The 27,699-nt window shown below is 22.4% G+C and overlaps 1 protein-coding gene across 1 annotated transcript in view; it reads right to left on the bottom strand.

Annotated features, from left to right (window-relative positions):
• The window catches only part of LOC107993137 (insulin gene enhancer protein ISL-1), a 62,884-nt gene extending 37,669 nt beyond the window's left edge, over nt 1-25,215 (bottom strand). Inside the window, exons 1-2 of the mRNA XM_062076954.1 lie at nt 24,320-25,215; nt 23,542-23,917 (exon numbers count right to left, since the gene is read on the bottom strand). Of these exons, the coding sequence (XP_061932938.1) occupies nt 23,542-23,680 (139 nt within the window). The 5' untranslated portion in view covers nt 23,681-23,917; nt 24,320-25,215. The remainder of the gene's footprint in view (nt 1-23,541; nt 23,918-24,319) is intronic.
• Between the last annotated feature and the right edge of the window lie 2,484 nt (nt 25,216-27,699).

Here is a 27,699-nt window from a genome sequence, read left to right as displayed (position 1 = left end):
AGAGAATAGATACATATAGAGAAGAAAATCATTTATATTTGAAATAACTTTTTATTAATAACTTTAAAAATTTTAATTTACTTATTATTTGTAAAAGTTTCTTCTTTTTCTTTAATAATCTTTTTTTAAATATAAATAATAGTAGATAGTAACATTACATAATACTATTATGCATCGTTATTAATAAAAAGTGATTTAAAAAATGATTAAAATTCAAGTGAATTATTGGGAATGATAATAACATTTACAATTGGAATTGAAAGTTGTAAAGTTGTAATGATAAATTAAAATGTTATAATCAATAATTACAAAAGAATACTATTGCATTACAATATGTGAAATGGATGCAATGCATTAAGTAATATTATTATTGATATTAAATATTATATAATATAAAGAAATCTAATATAAAGAAAAAATAATTTGTATTATTTATCATATTGTGATATTAAATAATCCTTAATTTCGTAAAAATTTTGTAATTTTTAATCATATTTAATCATGTTATTTATTTATAAATATTAACAATTGCTGTGCAATTATTATATTTATATACAATATTTCATTTTTTATTAATTTTTATCATTTTTTTTTTATTTATTGCTACTTAGAGTTTTACTATATTAATGTAAGTATTATAATAGTTCGATAAATATATTGATTTATTAATATATTAATATATTGATATAAAATTGAAATAATGTTAAATCAATAATAAGATAAATATAGCAGATAAATAATAATATAAAATTGTTATCTAAAAATTTTATAATTTTTAAAATAATATATTAAAAGTCAATTAAAGTCAATTAGTATATTAATATAGTATATTAAAGTCAGTGTTATTTATTTTTTATTTTTCTTTATTTAAATGATTTTTTTTATTTGAATTGATATTTTTCAATATTTAAATTCTCTTTTTTTTTGTTTTATTTTAGCTATTTTCCACATATCTATGAATATATAACTATTATTTATTTACAATTCGGTAATGAATTATAGTAAATATATTATATTATTATATATTATTATATTAAATATTTTATTAATATTAAAAAATTCCTTTTTTAAATTTCTCTTTTTTATTTCAACAAAATTATTTTTATTTATTATTTATTTTCAATTATTATTTTTCTAAATCACATATATCACATATATTTATTTTCCCATTATCAATTTCTTTGAATCTATATAATATCCATTCTAAAATATTCTTAATCTTTAAATATTTAAATAATTTAATAGATAAATATAGATCAATCGTATATTAGAAGTTTATTTTAATAATTAAAAGTGTATCCATAAATTTTATATAATTTTATAACAAAAATGTATCAATGTATTCATCAAATTGTTAATATTTGTGAAATATTTATAAAGAATCGATTCTAGATTCAAGAAGTAAAAAAAGTTGATATATAAAAATATTGATTATTAAAGATTTATTTACTAAATTATAGATAATTTAAGTTCGTTAGATAAAACAAAATCGGAAAATGCGATGTAAAAAGATGGAATAGTTTCACTCTTTTTTCGCTTTTATTCGCTTTATCGAAAGTTAAATTGCTTAACTTAACAAATAAATTTCAATCAACTTTTGTTTAAGTTTTGTTTTATTCTGTAAAACTAAAGACATTCTATGAATATATTAACATTTATTTAGGTTCTTATATAATAATTATATATTTTTTTTATTATATATAATAAAACAAACTTATATAAGATTAGAAATTAAAGAAATTTTTAAAATAAAAAATTTGTAAAATATATCTCTTATGAATTTGTCATTATCTTTAATATCTGTATCTTATATATTATGATGAATTTTTTTATACATTTGGATTTGTAAATAGATTCTTTTAAAAATAAATATAAACTTTCAACTTGTAATAACTTTGAAATATATTATAAAGGATAGCATTTAAAGTAATTTTTTTTTTTACACATGGTTTTTAATCTTTTTAGTTTTCGAGTTATTTATAAAAAACTAGTACTATATTATATTGAATTCTGACTAAACATAGATATGTGTTCGTGATTGCATATGCAGCTGTATGTAATTGCTACAATTATTTATACATATATGTATATATTATTAATTAATTGTACATTTTATATTAAATAATTTTTATTTATTTATAACGATTATGTATATTTGATACAAATATATAATTTTCAAGTTATTCTGTTATGTTAAATGATTATAATTTGAGAAGACTTTTTTTACATTTACAAATTTTATATATTACTATAAATTCTAAAAACAAAATTAGAATAATATTTTAATCCTTACACATAAGATAAAATTATAATACATAAAGATAATACATAAAGATCAAAGTAAATTTGAAATTTATAGACTATTAATTTAATCAAAGTTACAAGATTTTATTCAAGTTTATGAATAATATAATATATAATAATAAGAATAATATAATAATAAGATTCAAGTTTATGAATAAGAGAATAAAATTTTAGTCCAGTTTTTGTCACTTGAAACGAATGTCATAATTTTCATCGCGTGTGCCATTTCTTTCGAATAAATAAGTCAAAGTAGAGTGTGGATAACGATAACATAGCCGAACAGAGAAAGTCGGCGTCGCGACGCGACGGTGTAACTGCTGCACGCAAAGCAGGCGCCTCCCGTATCCATGAAGGCTGATACAGCACACCGTGGCCAGCACTAAATTTAGGATGTATGCTTAAATGAACGAAAGGTCGTCCTTAGATATCCCCGGGGCCGAAATTTATGTAGGTGTTGTTGGTGGGTTTTATCAGTCCGGCTGGCATTCCTTTGCATTCACCCGGCGCCCCGGTGTCGGCCGAGAAGAGGTTCTAATTCGTGTGACTGTGACTTGGTTCCTCGAATCGGCTCCCATCCTATCCGACTGTTCGCTCATCCACTCGCGGAAAGGTTGCACGAAAACGGCGTATTTATACTTTGACGCGCCAACTGGCCAAATTATTCCCCGTTATCTTGATCCGGGGCTGTACTTCGATTTGTTCGAGAAACCATGTGCATAATGTTTGCCTGGTGCGGTGAACGAGTACTACAAGTCTGCGACTCTGAGATTCTCTCGACTCTGAGCGATAGTTCCTCCGCGAAATTTCATCTTCCCTTTTGATTTTTCTTGTGTTGCCAATGCAAATCATATTACATTGCTCTTCTTTATGAAAATTTCATGGAATTAATGTATATAATGTTATTGTGATTTATTTTTGTGTTGGGATTTCTCTTTCAAAGAAATCTATACATCGATTTTTCACTTGAAAGTGATTTATAAATAACATAAGAAGAGGACATTATGAAGTACCTAGATTTGGTAAAGTATTGCATTAATTTGAAATAATTATTATTTAAATTAATAATTAAGTTTATGAATAAGTTTATTCTTTAAATTTTCTTCTTCAATATTTAAAATGATATTCATTTAATGAAATTAATTCTATTTGTAAATTATTTCTATGTATTCTATCATTCATATATTTCAATTTATTATAATATATTGATAACAATATATTGATAACAAAAAAGGAAACTTATAAACATTTAAGCTTATCATCTATAAAATACTACAATAAAGAAGAAAATGTGTACCTAATTATAGTTCTTTATATTGAAGTAAAATATCTTTAAAGTTTTTATTGCATTTTTATGCATTTTTTGCGTTAAAAATGAAATGATTTCGAAACAATATATTTTGACAAAAAAAAACTTATGATTAAATTCGATTTTATAGAGATATATATATTGTTTATTATTAAACAATATAGTCGATATTAAAAACAATAAAAAAATTTCTTTCTTTGAAATATTCTTATAAGTATATTAAAAATCGATATTTTTTATTTATTTACTTTTTAATTTAATATGATAGGCAATTTTTATAATTATTAAAATTCAGATTCAATGTCTATATAGAAATTTTATAAATAAATCATTCTATTTTTTAATCTATTTTTTCATTATCTATTTCTATCATTTTATTCCACAAATTTTTCATATAAATGGGATAAATTTGTTAAAAAAAAATGTTAATTATATATATATTTAATCTTTTTCTATATTATTAATTCTTCTTTAACTAAATATAAATATCATAACTATATATATATATATATATATATATATAGTAATAGATAAAAGTTTTCATATATTCTTTAAATGAAAAATTACGATTTTTGATATTTTTAATCATTTATAATAATAATAGTCAATGAAATTTTGTGCGCATATATATTCATTTAAATTTATAAAAAACGTTATCTTAATCTCGAAAAATCATACAATGTGCTATCATTTTATTCGAGAATACAAGTACATATGTTAAAGGCAAAATTCTTAAAATATATTTTTCTCACTTTATTTGTTGCTGTCTACATAAAAATATATAAAATAAACACTGATACAAGTTTTCTTTTCAATATTTATAAGCGCAACGTAGGTAGACCGAAACGATTTCTTTCCGCTCAAACTGATCTTAATCGTTCGATGTTCCAAATGCTTTTTATCCTTGAACTTTATCCTTGCCACTTCCTTCTTTGTTAAAACTTTTAATAATATATAATGATATACCCAACTTGTTAACCGATAGAAAGAACAAGAAAGTATTCATTTTTGAATTGAATCTCAATTTCTTTCGATCTTAATTTCTGACTAAAGAAATCTTAAAATAAAACTTTGATATTGTAAATTATTTGTTAGAATAAAAATCGCAATTAAAATTTAACAAATGGTTCCTTGTTTCCTTATTAAATAAGTAGAATATGCATCTATCTATATCTTTTGAAAAGAAGTGGATATAAAAACAAAAGTAAAATTTTAATGAGTTATGTATTTGAATTATGTTTTGGATGTTTTCATGTTTTAATAAAAAATAAAAAAATTGTATCGTAAATACTTAAATTTTTTCCAACATCACTTTTCTTTCAAGTTTTTTAAAAAAAGATTATACTTAACATTTATTTAGTGTAAGAAACATTTATGATATTGATAATTTTAATCCAATAAAATTTTATCAAACATTTAATGAAATTTTGCAATAATTATAATTAACATAATTAATTATATATAAATTTGGTTTAAATTTTTACAAAAAGATTACGAATACAATTATTAATTGTCTGCTGTATTAAAGAAATCAATAAAAAGTAATAAAGTAGATTCTACAAATTATATCGTAAATATACGTTTAAAATAATTCTCTGGTTTTCTATATATTCGTTTTCTTAAAATTCTTAAATGATCATAAGTTATAAATATTTATTAAATATATTAAATATATATTATTAAATATATCTTTTTCAAATACGATAGGTACTATTTTATATGATTGGAGCTTCCAAGTATTTTATGACACATAAAATAAAGTAGTTAAAATTCATGTAATTTTATACGCAGTTTGATTAAAATACTTTTGCAATAATAAAAATGACTATTCGAAAGTTACGTTAGGTTATAATTCGTTGGATGCAATGAACTCAATGGAATGTAAAGAAAGTAGCAAAGTGAAAATATCTGCGAAGAAATTTATTTTAAAATATATCTAATATATAGAGAAATATTTTTCTTTTATGCTTCAATCGATTGAGAAATTAAATTTTGCATTATTATAATTGATTTATTACTTATTAATTTATAACTAATTGTTAAAAAGTTCTTTATTGACAATTTTCCATATAATATTTTTAACTTAATTTGTTTATAACAAGTTCAATATTTATTCTTCGAGAAATTTTATTCTTTCATCTTCAACTATCATTATCATTTTCTTTATTTTTTTCAAATAAATATACGTTGAAAGTAATTTTATATAAAATTTTAGCATCGAGAAATTTTTTTAATGAAAAAAGATAACGAAAGGATGTGTGAAGAAATTTATTCAAATGTTCGCGGGGACAAAAATTTGCCGTAATCAGCATCTTGTTCGATCTGCTCGAAGCACCCAACAAATTATCAAGATACACGCACGGCAGCGATAGTAAATGACATTCATATTCGATTCTTGGTTGCATTGCCTTCTCATGTGATTACACAGTAGTATTTTGAAGCGTTAGGGCCAGCTTCTTAATTCTCTCAACGAAATTAGCGTCGATGACAAGACTCAGTCTCTGATGATGGCACATCACCAATATTTCCACACAGCTTATAGTCATTAATGGGTCATTTTACCGTTTTCGAGAGAACGATGTCCAGAAGGGCCTATGGGCCCACGACCTTCTACCGCGGCCATTGTAAACCGAGCTTTCCAGGTTCTAACGCCGGCGCCAAGCTTCGGATTTACGACACGGAATCGATTTGGTCCTGTCATTAGTCCGCTTTAACGAGCACGGACCACTGTCCTTCCGTTTCATTCTCTTTTTCCTCTCTTTCTCTTAGATTTCATATTAATCAATTGCTTTCTTTTTCATTGTATGAAATAGATTTTATGGAATTTAACTAATGAATTTAAAATTGAACTGATAAATTGAAAATAATTATTGTTAAATATAGTTTATGAATATTTATAATTTTAACAAATTCTATTAAAAAAAATTGAAAAAAATAAATTGTATTTATTTTTTAAAAACATTTTCTGAGAATTTTATCATTCAGTCTTAAATGATATTGTATTGAAGTTTGAAATTTGATTGACCATTTATTGATATATATTTTCACTCATAACATTTATTTCAAAAATATAGAAAATGTTTTTTTAGGAGTTGCATTTATATTTTTTTTAAATTCATATAGATTATAACCAATTGAAAAAGACAAAATTATATCCAACTACTATAACTGTTTAATGCATATTAAATTTTAAATTTTAAACTAACATGGAATACCTTTCTTATAATATACATATACATAAATAGTAATAATAGTTATTTAAAATTTTATTGTTTATTGAATCAATTCAAAAATCAATATAATTTCCCCAATATTATAAATATTCGGTATTTTATATTTACTTATGTATCAACATAATTATTCATATAATTAAATTAACAAATTCATTGAAAAATACAAATTTAATTTTTAAATTTTTTAAAAATTTAATTCAAACAAAATTATATTTTAAAAAATTCTAATTTGAATAATTTTTAAAAATCTAGAATATCTAATTCTTAATAAGTCCTTCAATTGATATAAATTGATATAAATTTATAGAAAATCATCTTGATGAAAGTATAAATTCTGTAATAATCGGAATAATAAAACGATGAAATCTAACTTGTTCATATAATCCCTGATATAAAAAAAAAGATATTTCTTGATTTGTAATGTCTAATCGTTCAGTACACAAAGTTATCGATCGTAATCGTACATATCCTTCGCGTATTACTAATATCATAGAGAAATCGATGCTTTCGGCACATCAAAGATGCGCCGCTTCGAAGGAAAAAGTATTTCCACTATCGGAGACTCGATAAAATCGGTGTTATCTGAACGAATTGACTAACTGTCCGATAAGTGAGAAAATCTCATCATTGACTGCGATCCGACGTCACGATTAATTCTCTGTTATTTTTGACGTGTCAAGTACTTTTGGGAGTGTTAAATTTTTGGCTCGTTTCTCGTTTATGTTGTTAACTCGATAATTGTATACTTCAATACACTTAACGTAATTGAACTTTGGAAGTATCGTACGATACTTTTTATACAATTTTTTCTTTTTCAAAATTTTTTTTCTAATGAAATTGAGATGAATTAAGATGAATGTAATAATAAATTGAATAAAATATAAAGTCTAAATTAAAAAATCTAAATATGTGTTATTTAATAAGTTTAAATTAATTAAGGAAATAAAAAATATTTCTTTATATTTTAATATAAGTTTTTATGAATTCTTATATGAATTTTATTTATTATCTAAATATAAATAAAATGAGGAAAAAAATATTTTGAAAAAAACTTTAATTGAAATTAATAATGGTAACTAATTACAAATTTTTTTATTGTAATAAATAATAATTATATATTTATTAAAATATTTGATTAATATATTAATATTTATTAAAATATTTGATATAATTATATTTTTAATATTTCATTTTAACTTTGAAAAGAGTTTAGTTTACTTTGTGCTTGACTTAAAATCTTATCGTTAGTTTCTTTAACCGATTATAAAAATCGTTCAAAGATTATTTTCTTTTTTTTTTTTTTTGTTACATCATTGATCATTGAAGATTATTGAAAATCACATGCATGCAATAATGTATTTCAATAAGATGAATATTATTTATAAATATTTCTTTTCGAAAATTTTATAATCAATTAAAATATTTTTTAATAACAATAACAATTTTTTTATAATTGTTTTCTTCTTTTAATTTCTATGAAAGTAGTTTCATTAATTGACATTCTTAAAATATTAGATATATATTTTATATTAAAAAAATACAGAAATTATATTTAATGAAAATATGTACAAGTAGAAACAATATATTTAGATATGATTCATATTTATGGAAATTTTTTTAAATTAGCAAGAAGAAATTTTGATTTTTACAAAAACTTCATCGCTTTTGAACAAGTTAATCCAATATAAATGTTTAAATAAGAAATTATTTTGCTAAAATAAATTTAATGATATAATTCTAATCATTTTTTATTTAAATCATGAATTAAAATATAATAACTTATATTCTTATTTCAAATATTTATTCAAGAAAGAAAAATTAAATCAACTATATAATTATTTTCAATAATTAAACATAATAACTTGAATAAATTTCTTGAATAAAAAATAATAAATAAACAATAGATATATTATAAAATTATTTTCACGAAGTTTTAAATTATCGAAATATTTAATAATTATTAAATTTTTAATAGATAGAATAGTAAATTTTGAAATATGAATAATATAAATTTCAATTTAATAAATTTCAATTTCAAACTTGACGAATTTATATTAGTCAAATTGTTGTGAAATCACCATTATTTATTTTCTATCTTAATTATATTTAAATTTTGAAAAATTATTGTTTTATATTTTAAAGAGTTGCATTGAAAAAAATATTTTTACGGAAAATTTTCAAATACATTTATATATTTGTAATTACTTTTGCAATATAATTATTAGTTATTCAGTATATTTCTCTTCTTTTATTGCGACTAATTTTTGATAAGAAATAACGTGCCAAACATAACTTTGGATGTAATCCAATAAATCATGTTAAAATTATAATTAAAGTTATAGTTTCGTTTTCCTTTTACAATGATTCTTTTCCTTATCGATAGCTTTGAATAAATCATATAATTTGTAGATGAAAACGATTACGCACAACAAATTATAAAACGAATGATTATTATTTTTTGAAATAAAAAGTTTTTAATTGATAAAAAGCGTTGTCATATATATTAATTTTATTGTTACAAATTTATTTTTGTAAAAATAATTGTATAAATTTTAATACATTTCAACTATATTTAAAATTCAATAATTTGACGAAAAAGAATCATACAAATTTTAAGAAATCATTATAAAGGAAAGATTTCGATCTTCAAATTTATTGTGGATATAAAAAAAGTTTTTTAATTTTTTCATATCCACATGATATAAAATGAAATTCTTTGAAAAGATTTAAAACTATGAAAATAAAGATTTTTGCTTCAAAATAAATTCAGATTGATAATATGATTTTTTTTAATAAAATAAAACAATTTTCAAATATTACATAAAAAATTCAAATATAATTTTCAATATTCATTATTGTAATTTTTAATTGAAATTATAGAAAATTCTAACTAATGCGCTATTTTTATAATTTTGTAAGACATTAATAATATCAGTTACTTTTTATAAGCTAATATAAAATATAATCGTAGAATCGAAAATATGAAAATATAGTTATACAAAATTATGCAGCGTTAATGAAAACATTTATTTAATGTTAATTTATTCAAACAAAATTAATTTCAAACAATTTTTATAAAATAATGACATTCTATGTTTTAAACATAAAATGATAACTATACATAATTTAATCTCTTTACTTTTTTTAATAATTTTTTAATAAGAAATTTTTATAAATTTTTTAATAAGAAATATATAATATAAGAAATAAATATTAATAAATAATTATAATCATAAATAATTAAAAGTCATTTTATTTATTTACTATAAATTTATTTTTATTAAAGAAAAGAAAATTAAAAAACAAAAGCATATATCTACGAACAATCATCGTAAAAAGCTCGTCGAATCATTCATTATTATTTGGAGCATAGACCTATGTCGCACTTCCAAACCTTGCTCGTTTCATAAAACGAGTCGAAGGCATTGATTAACATTAAAAGCAAGGGCTTCTAGCGAGACACTGATAGATGTCTACGTACGCCGATAGAAAAAAGAGCCAGGGTCTAATTCAATTGCAAGCCGCCGTTCCGCAAACACTCATGATAATTCAATCAAGCTCACCCTATTCCTATTCCTCCCTTTGGACCGGCCCCATACGACCAAGAACCCCGGGCACGATCGTTGCTGAGGGTGGAAACGGCTTATAATCTCCGTACGAGAACATCTGCACTCTAATCGGCTGATGATTTCCACCTAAATCTTTCTCTATCCTTCTCTAGCCACCCTTCACGCTCCCGTACACGCACTCTGCCCTTCATCGGTAAATCATGTGGTTGTCTATCAACATTTCTATCGAGTATTCGTCATTTCAAGCCGATTTTATTGTTTGCACGATTGATGAAATTTTTTAAGAGAGCGGTTTAACTTATTATTTGTTATAGAATAATTCTCGTTTTGTAAAGTTTCTTTGTATAATATTCCACATTAATTAAATTTCCACATTAAATATATTTTCCTATTATTTAAAAAAATTGTTTTTCTTTTATGTTTTGAATCATATGAATATAATACGTATTATTATCAATATATGAAATATATTTAGAACTTTGTAGAACTTGTTTTTATAAATATCATAAATATTATAATAATATACGTTGAGATATATCGAAATTTATATTTTATGTATAATTATATGTATAACATGTTAATAGATTTGTGAATGTCTTTAAAGAGTCGATTTTAGAAATCAAAACAAACACGAAATATAATACATAAAAATATCAGTTAATATTTATTAAATTATTAAGTTATAAATAATTTATATTTATAATGAAAACAAAATGAGATGCGATAACGGTATAACAGAAACAGAATAATCTCAGTATGCATTTAATGCAAACTAATTGCTTATGATCTAATAAATGTGCCTTAATCGATATTTTTATTATTAAAACACTATATATATTATTATTAAAACACTAATTTTTGTTTTATTTATTTGCAAAACACAAGAAATTACTGCAAAAGAAATTATCTGTAATATATGTAAATACATCGATATTCTGTATATATTATTAACTATCTATATACTATCTTATGATTAATAAATAATTGAGTTCCATATTTCATAACTCATAAACTTCAATTTAAACTTTTTGGAATGAAATATATTTTAAACTTTTAAACTTTTCAAATATATTTATCTCATCAAAGTTTTAGTTTCATAGATTTCTTGAAGTTTAAAATAGAAGATCTAATTTCTTTATTTAGAATTTTTCATTCATAGATAAAGTTAAATATAATCTTAATTCCATATATTCGGTGTCGCATTGGTTATTTTCATTCTCGTAAAAATAATATAATTTTAAAAAAATACTCTTATAAAGTTAGAAATCAGAATTCATTGTCAGATATAATATAAGTAGTTGCTACACAAGATTGTCGTAATGCTATCATTTAAAGGTTACGACAAATAATTTTATACTAGCAAGAAACCTTTATGTTTTTTAGGAAATTTTATTATTATAATTAACTGTAATTCATTTTAATGAACTATAGGTATTTCTTTTACAGTTTATAATTTATATTTGGTGAAAAATTAAATGAAATAAATAATAAAACGTTCTTTATTTATTAATTTATGTGCGCAACAAAAACTATAATAAACATTATTGCATTATGCAATAGCTTCACGTGGTTCTATTTCATAATATATCTACATATCTAATATTTTATCATAATCTATATATATATTATATATATTGAATTAGATACATTAAAAATCACTATTCACATTTACAATAGTATCTATTTATTATATTTAACGTAATTATTAATATAAAATATTTTTTAGAATTAATTAAAATTGTTCAAAATTTCAATTCTTTTTCTATAATAATGTTTTATTTTAAAAAATTTTTTATCTTAAAAATATTTGAAAAGTGCATATATTAAATATACTTATAATGATAAAAAATTCTAATTATAACTAACTATAACTAAGTAAATATCTATACAATGTATACAAATTTATAAAAATAAGTATGACCATTTTCTTTAAAATAGAAAGATATTTTTTAATTGAAAGATTTAGAAAAATATTGTTTTTTAGTGGCATTTCTCCTATTTCATTTAGAATAGAATTTTGCGAATTTTAAATAAATAATAAGTATAATGGTAAGTATATCTCAATAATATATCAATAAATGGTAAATATAGTATCTCTTCCACAGTTATCCTAATTATATTGAAACCTATTTATGATTATAATGATTATAATGAAAATACAAAAAATACAAAATTCATTGGAAAAAATATAAAGCAGAAATTTGTTATACGAAATTAAATGCTTGCTGTATTATTCAAAATTGGAGTCTTTTAACGTTTGTAAAAAAAAACTTCGATAAATATTAAGATACTATATAAATATTAAATATAAATATTATTATAATATAATCTTAGATATATATTTCAAAGATATTATAATATTATAATATTTTTTATCAGTTTCATGTGCAGACAATGTCAATGCTAGTTTGTCAAAATTACACAAAAGTCTTTGCATTGTAAACAATACAAGGATTATCATGTTTTTAAAATAATTATAAATTTCGAATTTTTGATATTTTTTATCTTTTATATTTTGTTTTCTATTTGCATAAGAATTATATCTATTATTATTATTAACAAATGCAAAACGAATAAACAAATATTTTTTTTAAAATTTGATTTTAAAATGAATTATTGCTATTGAATAAACATTTTTATAATTTTTATGATAATTTATTTAAAAGATAAATAATAATCATAACAATAAAAACTTATATATGGTTATCATAACATATGATAATCATAATAAAAATAACTATATATTCTGTATACATTATTAGAATATTATTATTTATAATAGTATATATATACATATTATTTATAATACCAATTAATAGTAAGTATATTCTTCATAAAAAAAAGTACAGTATTATTTATGTTACAAGCTATAACAATAAAATATATATCCTACTCGATGTTGATCGATAATAAATATGTTATATATGTTACAAAATATATGCAGTTCTTTAAAATACTAAAATACAACATAATGTTCATATCGAACACAAGATAATACACTATTTATACCAAATGCTACGTAATGACATAGGTATTGTTGCGTAGTATACTATCCATACTATGCGCTATATCGATATATTATGTATATATATACATATATTCATATCAAAGATAATATATTTACAATATAATACTTGACATTCTACAATATTGCATTGCACAAATCACTATAATATATATGATCTTTATTTTCTAGTTTTCTTTGTTCGTAATAACTCGTAATTCGTTACAAAAATATAACATTATTTCATTCTTTCAATTATCAGTTGCAATTTATATTATACTTGATACACATCGAATTGATACATAGGATTGGAGATAGGCAGAGAAACAGATATTCTATTTCAATATTTAAAGCTAATGTCAGATAAAGTTATACGCATTGGTGAACAGCAGAGGTAAAGATACCTAGTAATAGGTAGAGATAGACATACATATAGGAAGAAAGAGAAAGAGAGATGAATCTCACTATTAATGTCGTAATCGTTTTCAATGCAATGGAATGCTGATCCTACGTAACTTTCAAGGTCTTATCATGTAAATGTATTAGTCGTTAATTAAAATTAATACAAATATATTTTGTCTAATAGTAAATGAGAAAAAATGCTTTCCATATTTCATCGTTGATGAAATTTCATGACAAATTCATGAAATAAAGTTTATAAAGAATTATTGAATGTAATAACGAAATATTATTTTTATATATTATTTTATTTAAAATAGACATAAGTTAAAGAATAAAACATTATATTGATATAAACATATAAACAAATAAATTTCTATAAATACATAGAATTTGAAAATCCATATTTTCTTAGAATATGATGATTTTTTTTTCGAAACATATTTACATATATAATAATCCAAATTTTTATATCTTATTTTATAATTTTACGTAATTTTTTAGATAGATTAGTTTAATAATCAATTAATAATAATTAATTTATTATCGAATTTTTTCGAATATCTTTTTCGCGAATCCATTATACAAGAAGTTATGTCTATATATATATCGGACTGTTGTTCTTTGTTTCTTTGATATTCTACAATAAACGTTTCAAGATTTTAACTCGGAATTTTAATAGCCACTCTATAATTTCCCCAATCAAAAAATATCTTGAAGAATTTATATCGAAGAAAAAGTCGTGTAAATAGATCAGCTGCTTTCCAGTATTTCGAAAATTGTCTGTAGGAGAATTGGTCGAGGTGACAGACTGAATTCGCTTGAGTTTATTTCTGATTGCATCCGTGCCGACCGATTCGGCGACCGGCTATTCGGTAGTTAAGTAGAAACAAATGAAGTGAATTCAAGGAATTCGAACTAAGACCACGGTTTTCAGGACTGCTCTAAATAGTTATTCGAAATCACCAGATTTCTTTCTCTAATTCTGATTTGATCGATTGATTGAAATAATAAATAAAAGTAATCAAACACAATTATATGTATAGTTTACAAAAATTTGTGAAACAAAAATTTTTTTGCATTTGCCACATTAACTTTATGAAAGATATCTTAATAAACGGCATTATTAATTTCAGTATTTCAAATACTGGTTATTAAAATTGATCAAAACATCAGCATTATACGTTTTTCCTTTGTAATACTTTGAATAACTTAAAAAATTATATTTATAGCAAAAATTTTTATATAACAACATTAATATCAACATAGAAAGAAAATCAAACATTTGAGTTATAGATGGAAATGTAAAAAAATAGATTTAAATATTCAAAAATTTAAAAACTTTTGAACTAAGAACTAGAAGTGAGGAATATGAAATATCTTTTGTATTTTTTGAGAATATTAAAATAACTAAATGATTTAAACAAATAATTTTGAAAATTTTGAAGAAAACAATAATAGATATTATAAATCTTTTATAAGAAACTTATAAATTTTTTATTTTTTTTTAAATTAAAATAAATGATAGATAATATGAAACAGTATAATCTTGAAAAGAAATAAGTTATGAAATTATATAAAAATATTAATAAACAATAGTTTATGATATAAAAATTTTAAATATAATACAATTATAATTTATTTTGTTGTTTTTGAATGATAAAATAGGCAAATTTCAAACACACAATGAAACTATAATATCTATAATAACCATTGATTCAATTAATATAATTTTTTTTTAAGTTTTTTTTCTTTTCTTCAGTTTTTTTTATTGACATCTATATAACAAATAATTGATCTTATTATTTATTAATAAATTCATATTACTATCAACTATTTCATATTTCTACCAGCTTCCTGCCATTAAAATCATAATTAAAAATATATTTCAAATTGCTATTAATATTCTAAAATTAAAATAAACTACGATTATCATACAATACCATGATTGAGTTCTTTGAGAATTGTAAAATAAACCAGAATAAATTTTATCGTAATATGCATATGCAAAAACTTCCTGTTGCAGCGGAAACAAAGAACGTCCATTAAGTAAAAATATTAATGAACAGCAATGACTTTTGTAAAAACTTTTTATATATCTAATTTATATTTTATATCAATATCTAACTTAATTAAGTTCTAATCTTTACTAAAATCTTTGTCTCATTATTATAGTATAAGACATAAACGATTTTATATTGCTACCTTCATATTCATACCTTCTATTCTATTCTGAATCTCGATTATAGCAAATATAATTTAAATAGTAAATCATATTAGATTTTTTATATAATCAAATTTCGATATATTTTCTTTATTTTACTTATAATTTATTTATTATATATATATTTATATTTATACATTTTTTTTTTTCATCAATTATAATGTTACTTTTGACTGTTAATGTTATGATCATTTTTAATCATCTTTTCTAATATAAATAATTTTAATTATAAATTTTCGTTAATGAATGTATACATATATATGCGAATATATCTATTTACATATATTTATATATTCCTATAGAACCTGATGATATATTTATTAAATTCAAAAATTAGAAACATCAATGAAAAAAATAGCTAAAATATATATATTCTTGCAATATATAAAAATTTTAATTTTAACAATCAAATACAATTAGATTTGAGTTTATTGATATTATATTTAACAATGATAAAGATTGTTCTCAATATTATTTATCTCGTATTTTAACTGTTCATTTAAATAATCTTTAATTTACATTTTCAATTTATTTCATATTCCATAAAAATAAATAAAAGTATGAATTATATTTTTTACAAGTTTTCTTGATCAAAATTTAGTTTTAATCGTAAAATAAAGTTTTAAGAAAAAAAAAATCATAGTGATATTGTCAAAATTCAGAAAAATCATTAAATAAGAATCAAAATAATTTAGAATATCGAAAAATAACTTTCTACTTTATATTGCGTATTCATAAAATATACATATATATTAATTATAATTTTCTATTTATAAAAAATTTCAATCTAAATTCAGACAAAAAATGTAAAAAGTTTAAACAGTTTTAGAGATTAAAAGAAATACGAATATATATATGCAAAAATTGGAACTTATCTTTCAGATTATAAGGAACATAACGCTGTACTAGATAAAATAATGATAAAAAACGTATATATATTTTATATATATATTTCTATCTCTATCTTTTCTTATCTAGTACAAAGTTAAATTTTTTATAAATTTTTTGAAAAAAAATATCAACGCATACTTTTTTATAACAATTTTCGTGATTGATTTAAATATTTTAATTCATTTGATTATCTATGGAAGATCCATCTACATATAGAATTTGTGATTGTGGTTATAATACTTTTTGAATTACTAAATATATTATCTTTATTTTTGATTTCTCACTCTACTCTGCATCTTATATTCTTAGCAAACATTTTTACATATTATCAGATTCTTTTTTCCTTTAAATTTAACAGTTTATATTAGCTTTTGTTAAATTCCGTATAAATGGCGAAAAGAAATTGCAATAGAACTTTGTATCGTTGTATTCATAATTATTGTAACATTGCAATAGTGTAATAATTGTGTAAATAGTTGAATGTGAGTGTTCCGCTGGAGTAATTACGATCGACATACGAGATCCATAATCGTTGATGAAACACGGGAAATACATGTTAAACAAGCTGGTGTAACTCGATATAACGTTGAAACGGTAGAAAGTTATCGTGGAATCGTTGTTTGCTACTGAATATTCTGCGGCCATGAGATCGTGTTAGCCAATTATCTGATCCGAGGATGCACATATCGGGTTGACTTTCATCATTGAACGCTTTTAGACTTTTCAATTCATTTAACGCTATAGTTACCCAGTTTTTCTAATCATGTTATAATAAATTATGAATTAAAATAGTATCTAGATATGTATATGATTTCAAAAATTGGCACATTTTTTAACACAATAATTTTAAATTGAACTTAATTTGAATTTTTTTGAAAGGTTAAAAGAATTAATTTAATAAATGACGCGTAAAAAATATCTTAAACAATTTGTAATTTGTTGGAATTATGAAGAAAATAATATACCTTATTTTTTATAATATTTACAAAATTTAAAAAATATATTTTATAGATTTATGTTAGTTATATATCTACATATTAAAAATTTCGAAATCAGTTAATAAATTATGAATTACAAATAGTGAAAATCATTATTGTTGATGATTTTCGACTTAAAAATTTCAAAATTTTTTCGATATCTATTGCTTGTTTCTATATCAATTGATTTCAATTAAATTTGCATGTACTGACATAAATCTTTAGAATATATCTTTCTAATTTTTATTATAAATTCAAATAAAAAATTTGTAAAATTTGTAAAAATAATCTTTAATGATTTTCTTCCGACAAAATGCAATTTTTCAAAATTTTTTTCATACATCATAAAGTAATCCTTTTAACTTTTAAAAATAATTAAACACATTAAAAAATTAAAAAAAAATTATCGTATTTTAAAAAATGTGTTAATATTTTTTAGAACTATCGTATTTATTAATTTTATAATTTAAATAATTTAATGTAGATAAATTAATAACAAAAAATGAAAAAAAACAAGTTCCTATACACGATGATTTTTTAAATATAGCTTCCATATAATATTTAAATTTAATTTTTATATAAAAAAAATTTCAAATAATATTTATTTTTTATTATTGTAAATTTTTATGTTTGAAATTTATCCAATCTTATGTTCTCAATATTCTCAATATATTTACGATATTTATTGATTATTATTTATTGAAATTCTTTCCAAGATTTAAATCTAGGAGATTCTTTTAATATAATAAATAAAATTTTCGAAGAATATAACAATCATTCGAATTGAAGAAAACATGATTGTAGGAAAATCTCGAACCAAATGTATTTCACTAGAACGTGCGTATAATAGAGGTTCTATTGTGACAAAATTAGCAATCGGAACTCTTTGCACGTTCGTGCAAAAATATTTCTTCGAGCAACGAATTTTCCATTATTTTTAACTATTATCCATTCCCTCATATTAAGTTGAAAATGATGAAATAATCAGACTTTAATTCTTCGTTTCGATATCACTTTTCATTATGAAAAATTATAACGTATAAAATTATTTATGGTTTTACTTATCTAAAAACAAAAATTCGCAAACACGATTGCATTATTTACGAAAATCTCTTGATACCTATCTATTTTATTGCATGTGTCCAGTAAATTGTTTTTGACAAATGCATAAGGCTATTATGTGGACATGACAGCCACGTAAAATCGTAGAAAACGACAGGTAAACAAATTTGCATCGGTACATATTTTATACCTACAGCAACGTGGAAAACTGGTAATCGGATTGAACGATACCTGGCTGGGATTCGCGTTGAAATTTCCGGAAATATTCTAATTGATGTGGATTCCCGTTGATCCAATATCATGATATTATACACCGATAACCGGATTGTCATTCAACGACAATAGATATTGATAAAATGAATTGTCCAAAATAATTCTGTCCTCAGATCTGACACGTCATATTTTCGTCAAAATTGAGATAAGACTTACGTGCAATTATTCACAAATATATTGAAATTATAAAATAGTTTCATCTATTCGAAATAAGAAAAATATGATATAAAATAAATCAAATTTTGTTATTTGATCACAAAATTTTTATATAATTTTAATAATTTTCTGATTTTATTGAAATATAATTTTTATTCACTTATTTATATTTGTTATTAATCAATGTGATTTATATTGATATATATTGATATAAAAAAATTTTTATCATCTTTGATTGACTAATTTTTATTTCCGTCTTACATTTTTGTCATTTTTGTGAAATATATATATATATATATAGAGTATGTACACAAAATGAAATAAAGAATACTTATAAAGTATAAAAAAAAAAGATTATTTTCTATTCATTAAATGATTTACACACGGAAATTATTTTAATGAAATTTCTTTATATTTTATGAAACAGATAATTATTGTAAAAATATTTAAGTGAGCAATGTATGAATAAAAATGCTAAATAACTAATACTACAATTATACAAATGTCAATGTCAATTTATGAACAACAACTAAGATATATGAATTATATTATATTTATAATAATATTATATTTATAATAATAAGATATATTGTTAAATATTTACAATAAAATGTTTAAAATTTTATTACTGAATTTTGTTAATGAATTTATTATTTATTATTTTTTATTAACAGTTAGATATCAGAATCAAAATATTATAATAATATCTAAAATTTTTACATGATTAATTATTTTTTACTCGTATCAAGTACAAATTTTTCGCATTTATTTCTTAGACAATTATAAAAAGTCGAATGTATGTCTTGCAAGGCAACCACTGACAGTGCTATTTAAAGTCCAACCACCGACAAGACGAACTTCTAGTCTTTCTACCGAATACTGAAGCATTCCTTGAGTCAGTACCTACTTCCCAAAAATCGTTCAGGATTATTTTGAAAGCGAGCAAAGTAAGAATCGGCTATCTTCAATAAAAAAAATAACTTAGACATATCACGCTATCGACTAAACTTACCAACAACTTATAACTTACCAATAAACTCATCAATAATTATCAACGCAAAAAAAAAAGTCATATTTTAAAATCATTGTTTAGTTTATTTAATTTCATGAAAAATTTATAATAAAAACAAAAAGCATAATGAAATCGATAAAAATTTAATTGATTTCAAATGAATATTGCATGAAATTCTAGCACAATGTTAAAGTTTTCACTTGACGCGACGGCCATTGTATTTCATTCCATTTCATTCGATCTAGTTGAATTTTCAGTCTTTTTTTTCTACAATTTCTATGTACACTATTAAAATGAAAACAAATCAAAACTATTGCGTTTTGTATAATAATGTTTTTGAAATATATATATATATATATATATTAAGGAAAAACGAAATGGAAATAACATTTTGTGACTTGTAATTCAACAGTGTTAATAATTTAATAAAAAAGCATTAAGATTAATTGAACAATGTGGACTTTCCTTCGAATGAAAAATATGCAATTGAAATGTGCATTATATGTGCAACTTATATATAAAATTGCGTGATTTTTATATATATATATATATATATCACCAATAAAGTATAACCACGAAAACAAATTTATTTTCTTTAAATATGGTTTTACAAAAAAATATTTACATATATCCTTTATTCCAATCTTTTTTTTTTATTTTATTCATATATATCATATATTACATTTTATTTTTATAATTATGAAATTTGTATAATCGTACAAAAATAGGAAAAGATATGAATATGAGATATCCTTTTTTATTGTTTTTGTATGAAATTTTATATGAAAAATGAAAAAATTAATAAATATTATAAATTTTAAGAAAATTGAATCTTTAATTTTTCTAAAATAAACATAAAATGGTACAAATAAAAATTCAGGTATCTATAATTGAGATGATTTTCCGATAAATAAATAATAGATAAATTATGAAATAACGTCAGTTTTAATAATACAAAAATCTTAAATATAACGATACAATCACAATTCCTTTATCTTTTTCTTTTTTTTTTTTTAGTCACATATGTAAATTTCAATAATGCATTTTTAAATACGATGGACGTAATGAAATCACAAGTTTTAATTTCTCATGTTTTCTTTTTCTTTTTTTGACTTCATTCTTACCATTTGAATATATTTTATTATTTACGAATATTAAGTATTACTATCAATTCGCAATATTTTTATTTTTTATCATTATATTGCCATTAAAACACAGTAAAATTTTTTTCAAGTGGTCATTAATATTCAGAAATAATACCGTTCTTAACACTGAATAAATGGAATTTTTATGTCATATTTAAGTATTTTCATATATAGAAATTAAATAAATAATAATAATTGTTGAGTTATTAACTTTTTTTATACGTATTTTTCTAACTATATTATTCTTATAGTAAATTTAAATTAGAAACTATATCGATAAAATAATTGAGATGTATAAAAGTTTTTGGAAAATATAGATTTTAAAATTATATGTGTGTATGTAGAATATTAATATTAAAAACAGAAGATTAATATTTCTTTTAAATAGTCAATAAAAAAATATTATATGGCATAAATTTGACATGAATCTACGATTATCGAAACATTTTGTAATTGATCACAGTTCTATGAAGATATTCTCTTGTATCATTTTCTATCATCTTGTATAAAAGCATGAAAAATTCAAAATGTAAAAATTTTTAGTGATAGCATAATGGTTATTTTTTTTTAATTTGACTATTAAAGAATCATTATAATGAGTAAAATATGACATTCTATAGTTCTTATTATTATATTATTGTATTTTAACTGTTAAACCAACTCTTTATTTCAAGCGTAAATATTAAATTATATTTTTTTAAAATATCTGATGTATATAATGTATATAAAATAAAATGAAATACTAATGTAGAATAAATATGTAAGAAAAAACGAAAATGTTTTTTCTAATACATGTTTATTTTTCCTTAAAATTATTAGATCGAATAATAATGTGTGTGAAGATTATAACAATACGAAAAAGGAAGATAATTTATATATTTATTAGAAAGTTTCTTACTTATCATAATTTTAATATTTTTTATATTATATTTTTAATTGAATATTTATAGCTATTTTATATAAATTAGTAATTTTTATATTTTAATTTAAAAAATATTTTATAATTTTAAATAATTTTGTCAAATTTTAAACAATTTTTAATTTATTTATAAATATATTATATGATTCAATATTTTTACAATTATTTTGAAAGTTAATATATAAAAGTACAATACAATATAAAATTAAAACGAATCAATTACATAATTATATCATAAAGAATTTAAACTTTCCAAGTTAAAATGATAATAATATCTATTTATTTTCTAATTTTATTACCGTTTTGATAAAACAAAAAATAACATGATATTTAACTTTAACCTTATCATCACCTTATCATCATAAAACTAAATGATAAATAAAAGAAATATTAATAAATAATGTTAAATATTCATTCTTGTTTTTAAAATGAATATAAAGGATTATTATCATATTTATGAATGGATTTAATAGACTAATATTTACTCTAACTATTAAAACTATAGATGAATTATTCCAATAGAAACATACAACAGATTCTAATATATACACCTATTAGAATCTATATTAATTATAATCAAATATATAATTTTTTTTAATTAATCACAAAAAATAAATTTTCAAATAAAATTTTTAATAAAATTAACAAATTTTCTTTAGATTTTATTAAATTTTTTAATAATTTAACGTAAAAATTAAAATGTTGTTTACATAAATTATTAATACGCATATTTTTTCATATATTATTGTTTATTCATGCGACGATATATAAATTCATTAAACAAAATTGTTCAATTCATATCTCTTCAAATAGCATTTTTAATTAAGAAAATAGTAAAGACTTACCTATCGTCAAAAATAGCTATATAATAATTTTATATTTTATCATTTTTATAGTAATATCAAATTATATTAAATAAAAATTTCTGAACATATTAAATAAGTGAAATTTTTATTAATTAAGAATTGAAATTTTTATTATTTAAGAGAAATTTATTCAATAATTAAATGGTATGAATATTTGCAAGAATCAAACAAATAATAAAAATACATTGATGATATACGTACTTTGAGAAGTAAGGTCACCGGGTTCGTCTTGTATATTAACGGGTGAGATTTTCACTGACCTTGGAGGGCCCTGAAGGCTGAGAGGCCCGGGCCCTCCAGTAGCGGCCATCCTTTGCATTGCTGCACCCCCGATTTCCATCGCTCTTCCTGCCCTGCGCACCTCTCTCGACGATTTTCGAGCAATCTTGAAGCCTTACTGCCAAGTACGACCGTCGGCCGTACTTACTTTTTTATACAGAATTTCACTAAAGACTCGAGACGCTTGAACCAACACTTCGACCGTTTTCTTTTTGGGTTTCTTTTTTTTCAAAGAAGTCACTCGAGTCACAAAATAAAATAAAAATCACTGTTTACAGTTTTAAGGTGATGGATTTGCCTGTTGAATAATATACAATTTACGAAAAATTATATACATATACATATATATATGTGTATATATATATATATTATTTTTCGGACCGATTGAATTGGATTGATTGATTTCAATTGTTATAAATATTGGATTAATCCAATAGATTAATTTTATTGCCGAATAATTTTGTTAAATTTTTTTCGTTATTTTTTTGTGTCAAGTTATTGTTACATTGAAAGAATATACACTTCTGGTCCCTTTTCACCGATCAAGTCGTGTTAGTTCATAATTGCACATATTTTCCCTAATAAATATTCGCAATTTCATATTCTACAACTTGCACTCATCTATCGGCTATTTACTGGAAATCACTATTTGTAAATTCAATTCAATCAATAAAATAATTTGCATTATGTGTTAATGTACCGTTTGTTGCATGAATTCCATTCCAGCTCATCGCGAAATTTTAATTTTTCACATTATTCGTTCACACTCGAATCGAAAAATTTGCACGATTTGAAGAAGTTATACATTTTCAACGATAGTTTTACGCCATTTTGCGGTCTTCCGAATCAGCGATTCGTTGATTTTTGCGCACGTTTCTCTCAAAAATGATCGAAAATCACTATTGTTATTATTGGCACAAATTATTTCTTCCACGATTTCTTCAAACATTTGTTAAATTAATTTAACGACAATGTCGATGTTTAATTCTTTGTTTCGTCAATCTAGTTAATTAAATTATTTTGGATCATCTATGCAAATATCTTCACGATATAATATTCAACGTGTAATTTCAATTCAAAAAAATTTCAATGAATTATCTTCCTATCGATCAATCACATTTTTTCAGTATATCTATATTTATCTCGAATCTGAGACAATTGAAAATTTTTTATTTCGTTAAACTCGTCCCAAAGGTGTAAAAAAACATTCTTCGTCAATTTATTTTCCCAATTTTTTCGATTTTTCAGAGAAATGGAACGAATGGACAGGCTATCCGATCAACAAGAATCGTGACTCTGGTCCCCAGACTTGTGGACGCGTAGCATCCATCAACAGTAAATATCGTCGAAAGTGGCACGTGTGCGCGATTATTTCCTTATCACTCGTGGCCGACAGTGACGGTGTCGATTGTGACAACAAGTCAAAAAGAAAAACTGTGTGGAAAAGGGGATAGAAAGGAGAGAGGGAGAGGGCTCAAGAAAGAAAGGGAAGAAAAAGAGAGAAAAAAGAGAGAAAAAGAGGACACGTTACACGACACAACACCAACGAGACTGACGGCGCGGGGCCCTGGGAGGCACTGACTGCCGGTTAGGTTCCTATAGAACCCAACCTAACCACCCGATACCCCCACCTTTGAAGTCGACCTTTCCGACCCCACTTCAATGCCGGTCCCACCACCCAACGCCGCTCCTCCACGTCCTATCCGGTAGCGAGAATTCGTGCCTCGATTCCACGCCGACGTCGAGCTATTCGTTCTCCCGATGGAGTCGACTCAGTTGCTTCCACGCCTTCTGGGGGCAGCTGTAGGATACTTGGCCGGTTCGAGCCGCTAACAAAATGGCCGACAGACCTAATCGATTCGTACCAACCCTCTCCTCTTCTTTCGTCTTGCCTCTTTCTCCCGTTTCATTCCTCCCTTTCTTTCTCTACAGACTTTCCTACGTCGGCTGCCGTTACCGCCACCGTCATCGCCGCCGGCTGGTCCTTCGGCTTACCTCGCGATCGCGTTCCCCGATTCGATGCTTCTCTTAACGATATTCGCTCGAACGGTGATAGAGATACTATGCGCGTCTCTGGGATACTTTTCGTTCGAGCAGTTTTCGTCCCGTCTGTTGATCTGGTACGCGACTTTTTCCTTCTCTTTTACGATCCAGTCACGTTTCTTCCACGACTCTTCCAGACGACCTGTTGTTACCGCTCATTTCTTCTCATTGGTGTATTCTATTCGCTTTCTTTTTCGCACATTTGCTTTTTATACGTTATTTTTTTTTTCTTTTCGCTTTTGTAAATTTCGCTTTGACGTTTATTTATCTATTTTTCAATGATAATGATGGAATGGGATTTCTTTATCTTCAAAGAAGTTTCTTGTTACGCGATTAGAAACGTTTTAACGCTTTATTGATTCGCCGCGTGAAAAGTTACTTTGAATCCGTTGTTTCTTTATGCTGTTCGAATGCTTTGATTTCTCATTTACGTATATTTTAGTTTGTCATATGTTTCGATTTCTACATTTTCGTTCTTCGTGCTTGCTGCTGATTTATTTTTTGAAACGAATATTTTCAGTTTTCAGCAAATAATAAATTTATCAATGTTAAAACTTTAAATATATTTCCTTTTAAATATTTTTCTTTCGACTTAATATTCGTCGAATATTCTTATTTGCGCTGATATAAAATTCATTTGTTTTTTCTTTTTTTTTATTCTATTCATTCAAATTTTATAAATTTTCTAATATCTAAAATATATAAACAACATTTTGATTTTCGTTGAATTTATCATTATTTTTATATTATTATTGTTCCTGAAATTTTAATTATATATTTTAATTATTAATATGACTATATTATTAATAAATATTTTTATTTTTGTTTTTAAATTTTATTTAAATAGTATCTATATTATAATTATATCTAAATTTTTATTTCGTGTTATTTAGATACGATATTTATTTGAAATTCATTTCAACTCTATGCAATCATTTACATATAGATCGAATTGTTAAAAGGGATATATCATTAACATTGGTTAATTTATAGTATGTGAAATGAAATTCATTTTCCGTCATTCTCAAATGTCTATATCATTATTTTACCGAAAAATACTTTGGAATTTGTATGAAATGAAGTTTTCAGAAATTTTAATAATCTATAGTGCAGAATTATTTTCTCGATAATTTTATTTGTTACAAATAATTATTTAATCTATATAATTACATATAATTAATCATTTTATCTATTTTATATGTAATATTTTAAAAGTTAAATAATAATGAATTATACAAATTTGCAGTATGTAAACTAAATGTATGTAAATAATCAACTTTTTCCTTTTTTAATTTTAAATACATTTTTAATTTTTAATTTTCATAAAATATTATTTTTTTTCATAGAGAAATTTATTATCTATTATTAATGTTTTTATTAAAATTAGTGTTCGTGGAAATATTGTTTCTATTCGATTATCTATTTATTATCAAAATTATTAATTATTATTTTAAAGATATGTTAGATTGAAACAGTTTTAAAAATTAACAGTTTTAAAATTAACAAATGGAATGGATCATTGTAAACTACTCTTTTAAATCGATTCAGTCGTTAAATAATCAATCAATTAATTTTTTGACGTACTAAAAATAAATAAAAAGATTGAGTAAAAACAAAAAATGTATTTTTCGACAAAATATCTAAAATTTAATATCTAAAATTTTAGTAATATCTATCTATCTAAATTTATTTGCATTCAAAATATAACTGTTTATTACAAATTCAAATACGAACGAAATCTATGATCTTTTAAAAATTTTGCATCAATAGCTTGAATAGCTAAGTAAATAGATAGTCAGCAAAAAGTATGAAGACAGACGTTAACTCATTAAACATTAAATCTGTTGCGAAGCCAGACGATTTAACGAGCAAGTTCACTAAATTATTGGAAAGAGTGAAAATGAATTGAATTACTGATCTACAAAGTTAAAGTAATTCGATAACACATATTAATTTGTTGTCTCGTATTTTAGTATTGAATGAAAAAATGTTAAATCAAGAATTATATAATTAATTATTTATTTATTTAATAAACAG

The sequence above is a fragment of the Apis cerana genome, linkage group LG7 (assembly GCF_029169275.1).
Source record: "Apis cerana isolate GH-2021 linkage group LG7, AcerK_1.0, whole genome shotgun sequence".
Taxonomy (NCBI): Eukaryota; Metazoa; Arthropoda; class Insecta; order Hymenoptera; family Apidae; genus Apis; species Apis cerana.
Note: the sequence above shows the minus strand (reverse complement) of the source record. Positions and strands in the feature narration are given on the sequence as shown.